The 15,181-nt window shown below is 25.4% G+C and overlaps 3 protein-coding genes across 3 annotated transcripts; all 3 read right to left on the bottom strand.

Moving 5' to 3' along the window:
- Positions 1–1,467: 1,467 nt before the first annotated feature.
- Positions 1,468–4,179, bottom strand: OCT59_006710 (uncharacterized protein). The gene is made up of 6 exons (XM_066141454.1): positions 3,976–4,179; positions 3,704–3,884; positions 3,558–3,625; positions 3,186–3,468; positions 2,306–3,100; positions 1,468–2,228 (listed from the first exon to the last, which is right to left on the bottom strand). Exons 1-6 carry the CDS (start codon positions 4,076–4,078, stop codon positions 1,835–1,837), a joined length of 1,824 nt encoding a protein of 607 aa, XP_065998239.1. The 5' UTR covers positions 4,079–4,179; the 3' UTR covers positions 1,468–1,834.
- An 8,216-nt stretch (positions 4,180–12,395) lies between these two features.
- OCT59_006709 (uncharacterized protein) lies at positions 12,396–12,848 on the bottom strand (the record flags this gene model as incomplete). The annotated part of the gene is made up of 1 exon (XM_066141453.1): positions 12,396–12,848. One exon carries the CDS (start codon positions 12,846–12,848, stop codon positions 12,396–12,398), a length of 453 nt encoding a protein of 150 aa, XP_065998238.1.
- A 1,754-nt stretch (positions 12,849–14,602) lies between these two features.
- Positions 14,603–14,890, bottom strand: OCT59_006708 (uncharacterized protein; the record flags this gene model as incomplete). Its single annotated transcript, XM_066141452.1, has 1 exon — positions 14,603–14,890. One exon carries the CDS (start codon positions 14,888–14,890, stop codon positions 14,603–14,605), a length of 288 nt encoding a protein of 95 aa, XP_065998237.1.
- Positions 14,891–15,181: the final 291 nt, after the last annotated feature.

Here is a 15,181-nt window from a genome sequence, read left to right as displayed (position 1 = left end):
GCCTAGATTATTAATGTATCAATATTGGGTAAAAACTTTAATTGTTTCAGATTACTGTATTGGAGTTATCCGTTATCGGGAATTATCGATATTTACAAATAATATAATACATAATAAATACAAATTATATCTTATTCATTTTTTAATTTTTAATAATCAGAAGTTTTATTGCTGCAGGAATGCTTTTGCTTTGCTTCTCATACTTCTCATTTTCTCATTGAGAAAAAAAAAATATAATAATAAATAAATTTTTTTTAAATAATAATAAATTAATTTTTTTTAAGAAAAATATTTTAAAAATAAATTTCTTTATCTATCCTTTTTTTTAGAACAAACTCTTGGACAAATTAAATTTAAATGGCCAATAAAATGTTGAAAGAACAATATATACCGGGTAGATTAAATTATGGGAATTCATATTACTAGATATAGTAAATCCGCCATTGATTTCTAATGCGCAAAAGATTTTCTTTGTTGAAAATAGAACCATAATAATTAATAACCGAAACACGTAAAATTAAAGGTTAACATTCCAAACATGAGAGAAGAATTTTTAAATTATTTTAAAAAGAATTTTTTTTTTTTTCTTTTAATTTAAATTTTATAACATATAAATTACAAATTATAAACCGATAAAGAATTTTAAAGATATTGGTAAATTCTTAGAAAATTATTGTATATTCCGACCTTTTTTTTGTTTTACCCGAATTGTCATACTTAACAAATAACATGCGGAAAATTGCGCCATCTTTTTCTGCAGATAAAAAGGTACTTTTTTGTTTACAATAATTTTGATAACTTTATTGGCTTTTTATAGGTTGGTTATTTGAAAAATATGAGAAAAAAATAAAAGACACTTTATTTTATACCCTTTAATGGTTGGTAAAAAACAAATTTGCCATTAATCACTAATACAAGTAAGATTATGACCTTCCTTTTATAAATTATATGATTTAATTATACGATAATTATATGGTCAAATCCTAAATTATTCAATAAATTTACTAACTGAAAAAAAAGTAGTATCAAAAACATACAATTGTCATGTCTAATAAAGATTACTCTGTATTATTGTTTTAATGCGTTCTAAACTTTGATTAGAAATAAATAATGTAATAATGTATAAACTTTTAGATCCTTTTAAACCCCATTCATACTTTTTTGAGTTATAATTCCAACAATGTTTACTCGTGGCCAAATATGGTCAAAAAAATTAATTTCCATAGAATCTTACTTTTATCAAAATGTATTTTTTTTTTGCACTTTTTTGTTTTTTTTTTGTTTTTTTTCGCGAAAAAAAAAAATAGTTTTATATTGTTTTGAAATTTTATTATCTTTACTTTCTCCATCAAATTGATTGATTCAAATTTGATTATCATACTTAATCATACTTTTTTAGAAAAATTCAAACATGATCGAATACTTGTTGTAAATAACAATAATAAAGATTATCAATTCATGTAATTTATGTAATTAACAATTTATGTAATTAACAATTTAGGTAATTTTATTTAATTAACAAAATCTCGTTTCGACTTTTACAAAATCTCTATAATATATAATATTTCTAAATTTGGACATCGCATTACTATTTATGTTTATTTCGCAATATGACATCATTATAAAATTAAAAGAAATTTATTTATTTTATCCACGAAAAAAATAATAATTTGCGAAATATACATAATATACAAGTAAGGAAAGTAATTATTAATGTAAAAAAACTATCTAAATAAAAAAATTATTGTCCATTTTTAATTAGGTGTATATATATACAATATAAATATATATAGGATATATATATACAATTTTTTTTTTTTATAATAATAATCTATTAATTTAATAAAACTTCTGCTGCCCTTACACATGGAGCTCCATTATTTAGTATAAATATATAATGTGGTCCGGGTGCAATTATTGTAGGATTTGGTGGTGTAGTTAAAGTTATAATATATTGACCGGCTGCATTCGCATCATAATTTACTGAAGCAATGTCTAACCCGACATATCTCTGTCCCATATTTTGTGAATGTGTTACGAAACCAAGATGTATAATTGCAGCTGTGAATGATGGTTTAGGGTCTGTACATGAGACAACTAAAATTGTTTGTTGATTGTATGCTATTGGTATTCTGTTCCCGGCAATATCAGTTCCATTAACATTAATTATCGTTGGTCGAGGTACATCAGTTAAAATATAAGGAGGTTTGAAAATTTCGGCTCGATATCTATTTTATAAAAAGAAAAAATGTTAGAATTTGTTAAATGTTAAATACGCTAATTTTTCTAAAATAATAATACATACTCTGTTGAGAATTCAAGACCTTTCTGAACGGATGCTTGTGGATTACTACCGGCGACAAAAACGTAACCATCAGGTGATAAGATTGCAACAGAGTGATACATTCTTGCAACTGTTGATGGGTTCATTTTCGCGTATGTTTTTCCAACAGGGTCGTAAAGAACAGGATTGAATGCTGGATTACTATTTACCCATAAAGGATTTGCTTTGTTGCCCTTACGGAATCCTGCAAAACCAGTTTGAGCTCCATTTAAAAATACAACTTGACCATTTGGTAATATTACGTTGTCAGGCATAACACGAGGGATTCCACCAAAATCGTCCATCACCCAAGCAGGTTGATTAGCGTTTAAAAGCATTCTACCACAAGATGCTTCAGCGGTTGAAGTAATTTCAAATGCTGCTTGACCTCCACAAACCATAATTTCAGGTGCGTAATTATTACTTGAGAATAAAGGTAACATTAAAGAAGTTCCGGTTTGTGGGTATGTACGTTGAACAGCTATTTTTGGATAGTTATATACCAGAGTACCAGTGTCTAAATCAAATAATATAGGTTGTTGATTGGAAAGCATGAATAACATATTTTTATTCTCATTATTTGGTACAATGTGCATGAATACGTAGAGGTTATAAGGGAGAGTATCAGTAAGGAATGGCATTGGTCTATCTGCATCTGGTGTTCCATCAGCAGATGATGGTGGCCATATATTATAAGTTGGATTATCAATCTCGGCTCTATTTAGACCTGTACCGCCAGTAGAACCTCCCATAATGACTACCCTGCCATCAACCAATCTATTTAAATAAAATATAATATTAAATTAGCATATAATAATAAATATAAAGGTTTCTTTTAAGACTTTAAAAATATTATACTTACGGTAACATAGTCGGGTACCATCTTTTAGACTTCATCAAACCAACCTTTTCTTCCCATTTACCAACCATTGGATCATAAAATCGTAAAGTTTGTTGACCAGCTGCAAATTGAACATTACCATTATCACCACCGGTGTGAACCAAAACTCCATTTCCCATAAAAGATCCTGCCGAACAAAAAGTGTCTGATGTAAGATCAAGAGCTGTAAGTGTGTTTTTATCGATGTCGAATAATGCAGATTCTGCTGGTTGACCATTTGATTGAAGTAATGGATTTGCTTCAACTAAAAAAGTTTGAATAATCATGTGATTAATTAGGTAGATCATGATGAAATTATTTACAACATATAATAATTGATTAGATAATAATTACGTTTATCAACGTAAATGTATTGGCCAGGACGAGGTACAAACATATGCATTGCGTTGACACCCGTTAGTCTAAGGAAGTAAAAAAAAAAAGGATTTGTTTAAATGAATGATGATGATAATAATGAATGCGTTTAATAAAGTAATTACGTTGGAAGGATAGTCCAAGTTCCTGCAGTTGCATCTCCAACTTCTTTGCCTGCTGGTGCTGCTGCTGGCGGTGGTGCTGGAGGAGCTGCGGCCTTTCCTGCTGGTGCATTTGCGTCTTTTGGAGCATCTTTTGGAGCAGCATCTTTTGGAGGAGCAGCTTTTGCTGCTGGTGCTTGTCGTCCTAGAAAATTTGCCAATAGATTTTAGCATCTATCATTGTTTTTTTTTAAAAAAAAATAAATAAATAAAAGAAGAAAAAGAAGGATAATTACTTTGGTTTTGAGATGGATAAGCCGAAGCATTATTAATATTAATTGATAAGAGGAAACCTCCAATAAGGAGGAATAATAGAAAATAACTATAATAATTTTTCATATTTATATTTATAGGAACAAAAATTTTTTTTTAAAAAAAAATTATTTCAAAAAAAAAAAAGAAAAAAGAAAAAAAAACAGATTAAATAATTTTTTTTTCCTTGATTTTTTTTACGATAAAAGAAATTCGTGAACAATTTATATAAAAATTACCAATACCAAAAGGAAAAAAACAATGTTCCTATTTCAAAAATAGATTTTGAATTAAATATTGAATAAATCAGGTTTTTTTTTTTATTTGTATTTGAAAAAAAGTCCCAAGATCCTAAAGGAAAAGAATAATAACAGTTGAAATCAATTGAAATGTATAAAATCTGTATATAATCTATTTTTATATTACGGTTTTTTAACCAATTAATTTTAATTCTGGTGATGATTAAGAGTGATAACAACTAATGGAATACTCACAAAAGTAGTTAGTATTATTTATTGAAAAGTAATTAAATACTCGGTTGGAGAGGGATTTTTTTTTTTTCATTGTAAAATGATAACAAGCGGTAAATAGCCATATATGTAGTGTAACAATGTAATTCACTTGCTCCAAGTATGCGTGCATTGTGAATTTAACATTTTAATAATTACTTCAGCCATATTTGTATTTATTAACATTTTTTTTTCCCTATAAAAAAAAAATTTTCCTTAATCGAAATTTCTAAACTCTCATTCAGGGATTTTATACGGATAAATTCATCTCCCTTTAATCCGGACCCAAAATTAAATACAATTCCCTTAAACTTATTTTGTCTTAAATCGGAGAATATGGTCCAACCCTCTTTTATTTCTAAAAATACCAAAAAAAAAATCAAGATTCTGGCATATGGATTTGCATATTAATATTATAATGGATAACTTTTTTTAGTTGATTGAGGCTTTATTATCCTTCTTTTTTTACTTGATCGAAACAATGTCACCCCCAGTCATATCACCCAAATATATTGACATATGACTGATTGAATGGGAACACAAATTTATGTATCACTCTTATTTTAACAATCAGAAATTTATTATATAATAAGATAAATTATGTAGATATGACGTTTTTGGTAAATCATTACTTTTTAAGATTCGTTTCTGAGAATCGGAGTCACATTATATTCCCTTATTTAGCATGGTACAACTTATCAAAGTTGTCCCCAATTATTTAAATGTAAATATAATTTATCATTATAGAATAATGTTTATACTTCTTAATAAACCTGTAAAACCGCTGATCTTTATTTTCTTTGTTCTAGCCATTTTAAAATGATTATTAATTATAATAAAGATCTTTTGAAAAAAATAAAATAAAAATAAAAATAAAAAAATAAAAATAAAAATAAGTTTCAAATTTTTTTATTTGGTAAAATTTTTATTTGATGAAAATTATTCAGCCGAAGTACAAAAGAAAAAAAGAAAATTTTTTTTTCTTGGACGGCAAAAAATAGGCCCAATTTTTCGGAAATATTTCGGAGTTAAATCTATCTAAAATTATTTATCTAAAACAAATTTTGTGATTTATTATTATATCATCTTTTTTTTTTATTTATCACTTTATTTTGTTTCAATATTTCAATAATATTTCAATATTTCAATATTCGTAATATTTTTTTATAAGCAATATTCTTTTTTTTATAACGTAATATAATTTACAGATATACAGTATATAATGTATGTATATCATATATACGCAATATTTGCTCAATAAAATTGTCTTGGTGTCTTGGGGAAATAACAATCCCCTTTTTTTTTTCCTATTTGATTGTTTTGTCATACCTTTTTAATGTCACACGATCTTTAGTTTATATAGACCCACCTTTTAAATGGGCTTATTTGATGTGCATAACAAACAATTGAGATTGGCCAATATTATTTGATTTTAATATCACCTTTTTATAATCCTTTTTTTATGGGCCTTGTTAAAAAAAGGCTTGGTACAAAACCTTAATACTTAAAATGTCAAACCATACCCACATTTACCTACATTACTTACTAATACATTATAAGCTTATTAATTCCGCCGATGATAAAAATAAGGCCCGTTTGTTGTTAATAAAAATTTTTAATCCGAATATTTCTCCTTCGAATCTTCTATTTTAAAAAAAAATTTCTTTTAGTACAAAAAATGTTCATTCGCTAAATTTAATCTCAAACGAATCGGGAAAATAAAAAAATAGTTTTTTTTCTTTAAATGGATTTCTTTTTATTTTTGTTTTAAAAATTGAAACAGATCCCTATAAAAATAATGCGTTTCAATAGATTGGTATTACATTGTGTGCATTATTAATAAGATATTAAAAAGATATTGAAGATATTGACTGTTTTTATCACAAACCTTTTCAGGTAAATTTTAGGAAATTTTAGGAAATTTTAAAAAAAGATAATTTACCGAAATTAAAAATATCATTTAAGGTGATAAATATATCGTGACAAATTTGTATGCATTGATTATATCATTTTTTTTTCTGATCATTAAAAAATCGTATGATAGAAATGGTTTCTTCGGAAACATAATTTGATCGATTTTATCGATTTTTAAAGTTCTTTTTGACATGTTGTAACTTTGTTTAAAACCTGTTAAACGACATATATTAGTTTATAAATAAATTGATACATTTCCCCTTTTTACATGGCATAGAAGTAAAAAAACTGGCTTTAGATTATCAAGAAAAATAGATTTTAGGTCAAACCACGTGTTTACCAATCGGAATTAAATTTAACCAATTCTTTATCATGTGTTTCTGTCGGAGTTAGGTTTAACAAGTATCTTTAATATCCTTAAGAAACAATATTATCATCAATTTTTTTGATTCATGTAACCAAAATTTATTGAAAAATTCTTGGCAAAATGTTTTTAAATATTTTTATTGGCTTTATTTTTCCCATACCAAAAATTTTTTTTAACAAATTCGTATCAAGTGTAACTAAAAAAAAAATATTAAAGAATTTTTTGAGTTAAGCACACAAGCAGTACAACTTAAGAAACAATTATGTTTATTATAATTAACTATATACACAATAAAAAACTTTTTTTTGATAACAAGTTAATTAATTATTCATGTGACAAAAAAAAAATTATTATTTTTTTTTTTTTACAAAAATTTTTAATATTCCCTTGAAATTGTCATGCATTACCTTCTTTTTCTTTCATTATGATTTATTTTTAGTTCTTAATCCCGAAAAGCCCGCATGATAAAACGGCGTTTTAAATATTATTGTACGATCACTTATTTAAATTTGACATTTATAGTAAAAATAAATATATTATGAACCCTTTTCTGCGTTAAGGATATTAGACCTGCATATAAATAAGAATCATGTGAATAATTTCGCCTACTAAGAATTAAGAAATTAATTAATGCCAGGCTGAATTAATAATCCAAGCTGATCTTTTCTTTTGTCGGTCGATGCGTTTTTGGTAAATATTAAATACAAAGTCTTGAACATTAATTACAATAAAATAAGGTTGAACCTTTTTTGATGCTTGCAATGAACTTCTTTTTTTGATAACAAATAATCATTCATGTCACAAAAAAAAAAAATTTAATTTTTATAGAAATTTTTTTTAATTCCCCTTGAATTTTCTGAATTTGTCAAGCAATTGCCTTTTTTTTACTTTCATTCTAATTTATTTTTAGTTCCTAATCCCGACAAGTCCACATTGATAAAATGGTGTTTTAAATATTATTTGTTTATCATTATATCAATATTTGACAATTACGGTAAAAATAAATATATTATGAACCCTTTTGAACCCTTTTCTGATGCTGCATGAAAATCAAATAAATAAGAATCATGTGTATAATTAGAATTTCGCCTTTAATGCCAGCTGATCTTTTCTGATGCGTTTTTGGTAAATATTATTAAATACAAGTCTTGAACATTTTATTACAGTAAAATAAAGTTGAAAACCTTTCTGATGCTGCAATGAACTTTTTTTGATAACAAATAATCATTCATGTGATGAAAAAAAAAAAATTTAATTTTTACAAAATTTTTTTTTAATTTCCCCTTGATTTTCCTGAATTTGTTAAGCATTACCTTTTTTTTCTTTCATTCTAGTTTATTTTTAGCCCATAATCCCGAAAAGTCCATATGATAAAACGGCGTTTTAAATATTATTGTACGATCACTTGTTTATCATAATCAATATTTAGTAAAAATAAATATATTATGAACCCTGCAATGTTAAGGATATTACTAGTTATATATGACCCTACATGAAAATCAGAATCATGTGTACAATTAAAATTTTGCTTACTAGAAATTAAGAAATAAAGTTAATTAATGTCAGGCTGAATTAATAATTCAAGCCGATCTTTTTTTTTTGTCGTTCGATGCGTTTGGTAAGTATTCAATACAAGTCTTGGAGACATTTATTACAATAAAATAAAGTTAAACCCCTTTTGATGCTGCAAATGAACTTTTTTTGATAACAAATAATCATTCATGTGACAAAAATAAATTAATTTTTACAAATTTTTTCAACTTGAATTTCCTGAATTTGTCAAGCATTATCCTTTTTTACTTTCATTTTGATTTATCAGTTTCTAATTCCGAAAGTCCGTATTTTAATCAGTGTTTTTAAATATTATTGTTCAATCAATTGTTTATTATTATCAATATTTGAAAGTCCGTATTTTAATCAGTGTTTTTAAATATTATTGTACAATCACTTGTTTATTATTATCAATATTTAATATTTACGGCAAAAATAAAATATAATAAAGTTGTGCCTTCTTCTGATGCTGCAATGTTGAGGATATTTAGTTAAATATGTCCCCTGCATGAAAATCAAATTATTATCTCGTGTAGTCTACTAGAAATTAAGAAATTAATTAATGCCAGGCTGAATTAAAAATCCGAGCTGATCATTTTTTTTGGTCGATGCGTTTGGTTTTTTGATGCCGTAATGAACTTTTTTGATAACAAATAATCATTCATTCATGTGACGAAAAAAAAATATTTTTTTACAAAATTATTCTTTCATCTTGAATTTCCCGAATTTGTCCATTCATTACCTTTTTTTTTTACTTTCATTCTGATTTATTTTTAGTTCCTAATTCCGAAAGTCCGTATTTAAAACAATATTTTTAAATATTATTGTACAATCACTTGTTTATTATTATCAATATTTAATATTTACGGCAAAAATAAATATAATAAAGTTGTGATGCTGCAATGTTGAGGATATTTAGTTATATATGTCCCCTGCATGAAAATCAAATTATTATCATGTGTAGTCTACTAGAAATTAAGAAATTAATTAATGCCAGGCTGAATTAAAAATCCGAGCTGATCATTTTTTTTTGGTCGATGCGTTTGGTTTTTTGATGCCGTAATGAACTTTTTTGATAACAAATAATCATTCATGTGACGAAAAAAAAAATATTTTTTTACAAAATTTTTTTTTCATCTTGAATTTCCTGAATTTGTCCATTCATTACCTTTTTTTTTACTTTCATTCTGATTTATTTTTAGTTCCTAATTCCGAAAGTCCGTATTTAAAACAATATTTTTAAATATTATTGTACAATCAATTGTTTATTATTATCAATATTTGACATTTACGACAAAAATAAAATATAATAAAATTGTGCCCTTTTTGATACTGCAATGTTACAATGTTAAGGATATTAGTTAGATTAGCCCTGTATGAAAAATCATCAATCATGTATAACAATTTTGCTATATTTAATTCCAGGCTGAATTAATAATCTGATTTACCAAACGCATAAACTGACAAAAATGGTATTCAATACAAGTCTTGACATTTACAAAGTCTTGACATTTACAGCAAAATAAGTTAACCTTTTTGATGCTGCAATTAACTTTTTTGATAACAAATAATCATTCATGACTTCATATGACAAAAAAAAAAAAGGTGATTTTTCTTTTCCCTTATTTGTCATGTCATTAATATTATTTATTGTACAATCACTTGTTTATCTACGGTAAAAATAAAGTTGAACCCGATATGATATTAATTATATATGTTCCTGCATGTCTCTGCATGAAACTCAAATCATTCATAAAATAAAGTACAATTTTGGTATATCATTTAATTTTGTCTACTGGTGCCAGGCTGAATTAATAAACCGAGCTGATCTTTTTTTTTGTCGGTCGATAGCGTTTGGTACTTTGTTTAATATTCATCAATACAAATCTTAACATTTATAGTAAAATAAAAATATACCTTTTCAATGTTAAGGATATTAGTTATATATGTCACTGCATGAAAATTAAAAAATCATCAAATAAGAATCATGTGATACTAGAAATTTAATCCGAGCTGATCTTTTTTTAGTCGTTAATATTAATTAAACTAATGATATAACAATCTAGCATACATAACAAAGTTTATGCAGTGGTAAATTAGTACCAATTTTTAATATACATAAAAAACAATACTCTAAATAAATGTCGATATTGTCGGTATTTAAATAAATTTATAAATTTTTAGTTTTTTTTATTGATCTATTTTATTAACCCTATAAAAAATTTTCAGTAAAATGAACACGAGTCTGAGTTTCTTCGGAATAAAAACTAGAAAAATGATCATTTATCGAAGTTTTTCCAGAATTTTTTTTTTATAGGGTAATACTAAAATACGAACGATTTATTGTTGATAATAATGTTATTGGTTTGCTACTTGAAATAAAATATTAATTTATTAAGTAAGGGGTCCAATGTAGAGTTGGGTTGCGCAATGCCACAACGTATATTATAACGACAACATTTTTTAATATATGATTAGAAGAAATTAGCCTTGTGTATTAGTTGACAATATGCGTTACAACATTTTAAACATTGTATACCGAAACCCTATACGTCGGATTATTTTTACAGTGCTGTAACCCGTATTAAAATGTCGTGGATCGTGAAAATGCCGTAATGCAGTGTCGATAAAGATCTAAAAGAAAGATAAAGAAATGAATCTAATATCGTTTCTTAAGTCCGCAAAAACTGCCCCTAGAAATGTTGTGCATCATGAACGTTATTAAATTATTTTTTTTTAGGAAAAAAATATCTTATCGGTTATTTAGTATTTACGGTATTGCGGCATTTACGATTTTACGGCACTTTATTAAGGTTACGGAATTAGCTGAAATGCCGTAATCGGGGAATTTCGACGGCACCTTTGCAGTTCGGATGATACTTTAGCCGTCCAATAGCTGCAATGTAAGATCATGCATTTTAATCTACTCACCAGTAATATTTTATGTAATGCGTCAAAAATATCGAAAACAGATTCAAGTAAATAAGATTATGCATTTAATAACTCATAATATAATGGAAGAATGTTTTTGTTCAATAATACAATTATTCAAAAATATAAACAATGCCCGACATTGCTGTATCATATGCTGGTATCTGTCTGTTTACTATATATCTATAATCTTTCATTATCTTATATGCAGATATCTTAGAAGTATTATTAAAATTAACTGAAATTGATAAAATTAAACATTAGAAGTAACTTGTCAATATGTTATATATTATTAAAGGTTGGTTGCCATAAGTAACGATTATTATATCAAATTACAACCTTTAGCAGTTGTAATATTATAAACGTAAGCTGTAAATTGGCTGTAAATACTACACTATTGTGCTTAGCTAAAAGATGGCAATTCTGATTTACAACCATTATATTTACTTGACTTTTGGACTTACAATTATTTACAGAAACCAACACTATTATATATCACCTTTTTTTCCAATAATAATTTTATTAAGTATATTAAGTATATTAAAATACTTTTTTAAACTCTAAATAATTTTTTTTTTTAATTGAATGGATAAGTATCATAGTGATTCATATTTTTTATAATTATAAATAACTTTACTAATTTATTTATTATAAGATTATTTTAACAAAAAGGATGAATAGAATTATAAAATATATAATTCTAATTTATAGTATTTTCATAATTATTTTGAAATTATATTTACATTGTTTATTAATAAAAGAAATGATTTTTTTTTAAAAAAAAAATTCTGTTAAAAATAAAAATTACAGTATAATGGATTGAAAAGAGTTGACAAGTGTACCAAAAGTTTTAGCATGCATCAAAAGATGCATATTAATATGTATAATTGGTAAATTAACAAAACTTGCAAAAACCTATAAAAAAATAAAATATTGTTAATTATTGAATTATTCCATATTCTGAATTTCAAATTTATAATTATACCTTTGAAAGAATTAAAAACTCTTCTTTAAGATATAGCTGTAATTCCTCATAGCTATCTAATATAAATTCCTTATTAAAAACTGCTTTCATAATCTTTGCAACTTGTAGTATCTAATAAGATATAATAGCTTTTAGTACTAAGCTAATTCAAGCTACATCAATCCTTTGTTGAATAGTGGCTGTTTTATTATTTTTGAGGCTTGATTCCTTTAAAAATTGATTTAATAAAAATGGCATAATCATAGCTAGTCTAAGAAGATCAGACATCATAAAGCTATTGTAATAACTAATTGGATTTGGTAGATGAAACCACTTTTTTGGAATTTCAAAATTTTTCCAAATTTTAACAAAATTATTCTCTCCTTCTTGTGAAAATAATTCACAGGTTAGTTTTAGTAGCCGCCCAATTTTTCCTATGATAATATGATAAATATCTTGTAGCATCTGTAAATATCTTTTATATTTTAATTTATCCAAAATACTAGGTAATGATCTTAAGCCATATTCTATACAAAGTTGTCCTCTTTTTGAACTTACAGATTCTTGAAAAATTTTTGAAATTTCTTCATCTGTGATATGATGATAATGTAATGTTGTCATACTATCCTGATTATAGATACTCAATAATTCCTTTTTAGTTGTACAAGTATAGCAATCTTTATTTGCAATATGTTTAAATTGATTTTTAAATTTAAATTATGAAAATAAATTATTAAGATTAATAATTAAATTGAAAAATACCTCAGTACTTCTGTCATATCTAAGGGTGCAAACTTAATGACATGACATAACTCTTAGTTAAGTCACGTCATAGACGTAACTAGGACGTAACTCTAAGAAAAGTATAAGTTTGCATCAAAGTGGTTTAATTACTAATTATTTTATAATAAAGTGTATAGATGTAATATTATATAATGTAACTTAAGTTAAGTCACGTTATAGACATAACTAGGACGTAATCCTAAAGAAGAATTAAGTTTGTATCTCTAGTCATATCATTACCTTAAGGTAAATCTGCTGTAATAAGACCCAACCTGGCAATAACCCATGCATCTTGTCTTTAAACAGTCATAATTTTTCCTTTCTCAAATTTTTTTATTTTTGAAACAAATAGTACCATAAATTCATTAAAATTTTTACCAAATAGAATTTCTCAAATTTTTTTATTTTTGAAACAAATAGTACCATAAATTCATTAAAATTTTCGCCAAATAGAATTTCTCAAATTTTTTTATTTTTGAAACAAATAGTACCATAAATTCATTAAAATTTTTACCAAATAGAATTTCTCAAATTTTTTTATTTTTGAAACAAATAGTACTATAAATTCATTAAAATTTTCGCCAAATAGAATAAATCCAAGAACAAAATAGTTTTTAATTAGCTTTCTTTGATGTGTTGGCATGTTACCAAACTGTATATAGACGCCACCTAAGAATGGTATACATTTCTAAATATACCAAAATTATCATAGTAAAGATCTAAAAACAGCTTATAAACTGGCATAAATGATGGTGGATTTCTGACAGAAATGTAATCTGAAGGATATTGATATGAAAGCTTTGCATTATGAATGTATCAATGGTCATTACATTTATAAATTATTTCAGTAATTTGTAATGAACCTTCTGGAATAATTTGGTCAGTGTTGATACATTATCATTATAGTTATTTTCTCTAAAATTTGAAAGGTCATTATATATGGTTATAAATGGTTTGTTCTAAAACTATACTTTTTCAGTTAAAGAACAACGTCATTTTGATAGCCTTTTAGATTTCCAGATAAATCATCATAATTTAAAATTAGTTGAACTTTTAACTCATAGTTTCCATTTTTATTTTCATAATTGCTCTCAACCTTTCAAGTTTTTGAAAACCATTATCATGATAGTAGACAAAATTACCAGATTGATATATTATTATTTATTAAAATAAATATTTAATGTTAACAAATCATAATTATATCAAAGTATATTATTCTATTACCTTCTGATATTATTATTTCATGTTGTCCAAAAAGTGGTGATTCCTCTATAATGTTTTATGCCAATATTCTGATTTTGTTTCAAAATTAACATCAGGTCCAAAATACATATGCTTCATCAGCATTGAATTGTTGAAAATACATCATATAATATTATTAATTGAAAATTAATAAAACCTTGCGAAATTGATAGGGATTTTTTTGGTAAAATTTGAATAGGCTTTATTATTATTGGTAGGAAAGGAAGATGTTTTCTCTATGATTAGAATTTACAGATATTTTTTATTATATGAGTAGGTTCAAATTGAAGATTATAAATAATATCAACAAGGTCTTTATATACTTTTATAAAAACATTATGCTTCTAAAGCTAACAAAATAGTGCCGTAGTTGTATAATTATCAATGTACAATGCAAATTCACTATTGCAGGACAGTATCTTGTCTTCATTCAAAGCTTTAATAATTTGATGTATTGCTTTCTCTTCGTTGTCATTACGTTCCTCTTCATCATTGTTATGTTCTTCTTTTTCTTCATCGTTACCTTTCTCTTTATTATTAGTATCTTCATTATCATCATCTTCCTCCTCATCCTTATTGTATTCATTGTCATTTTCTTTTTCCTCTTCATTATCAAATAATTGATCATCATCTTTCATCTCATTATTGTAATACTAAGGACCAATTGATTCATATTCATTATCATTATCATTAATATTCTGAAAATTTAAATCATTATCTTCGTAATTATACTGAAAGTTCATATTATCATTATTATTATCAGGTAAATGTACAGGTAAACATATTACTATTCTCTTATTAAAAGTTGTTGTCTTATAAGGATTGCTATAAGAAAACTGATTTTAAATTTAAATCAGTTTTATTATTTATTTTTAAAAAAAATGATTAATTTTAAAGGAAATCATCTTCTTATTGTAATTTAATAAAAA

This window comes from Rhizophagus irregularis, chromosome 14, assembly GCF_026210795.1.
Source record: "Rhizophagus irregularis chromosome 14, complete sequence".
Lineage (NCBI taxonomy): Eukaryota > Fungi > Glomeromycota > Glomeromycetes > Glomerales > Glomeraceae > Rhizophagus > Rhizophagus irregularis.
Note: the sequence above shows the minus strand (reverse complement) of the source record. Positions and strands in the feature narration are given on the sequence as shown.

What these genes read in the sequence shown, in the direction of transcription:
- OCT59_006710 (XM_066141454.1), bottom strand. Translation starts at nt 4,078, where the DNA reads ATGAAAAATTATTATAGTTATTTTCTATTATTCCTCCTTATTGGAGGT. An exon ending in TTATCCATCTCAAAACCAAA is followed by an intron (nt 3,885 to 3,975) that starts GTAATTATCCTT and finishes CAAATTTTCTAG; the next exon opens with GACGACAAGCACCAGCAGCA. An exon ending in ATACATTTACGTTGATAAAC is followed by an intron (nt 3,469 to 3,557) that starts GTAATTATTATC and finishes AAACTTTTTTAG; the next exon opens with TTGAAGCAAATCCATTACTT.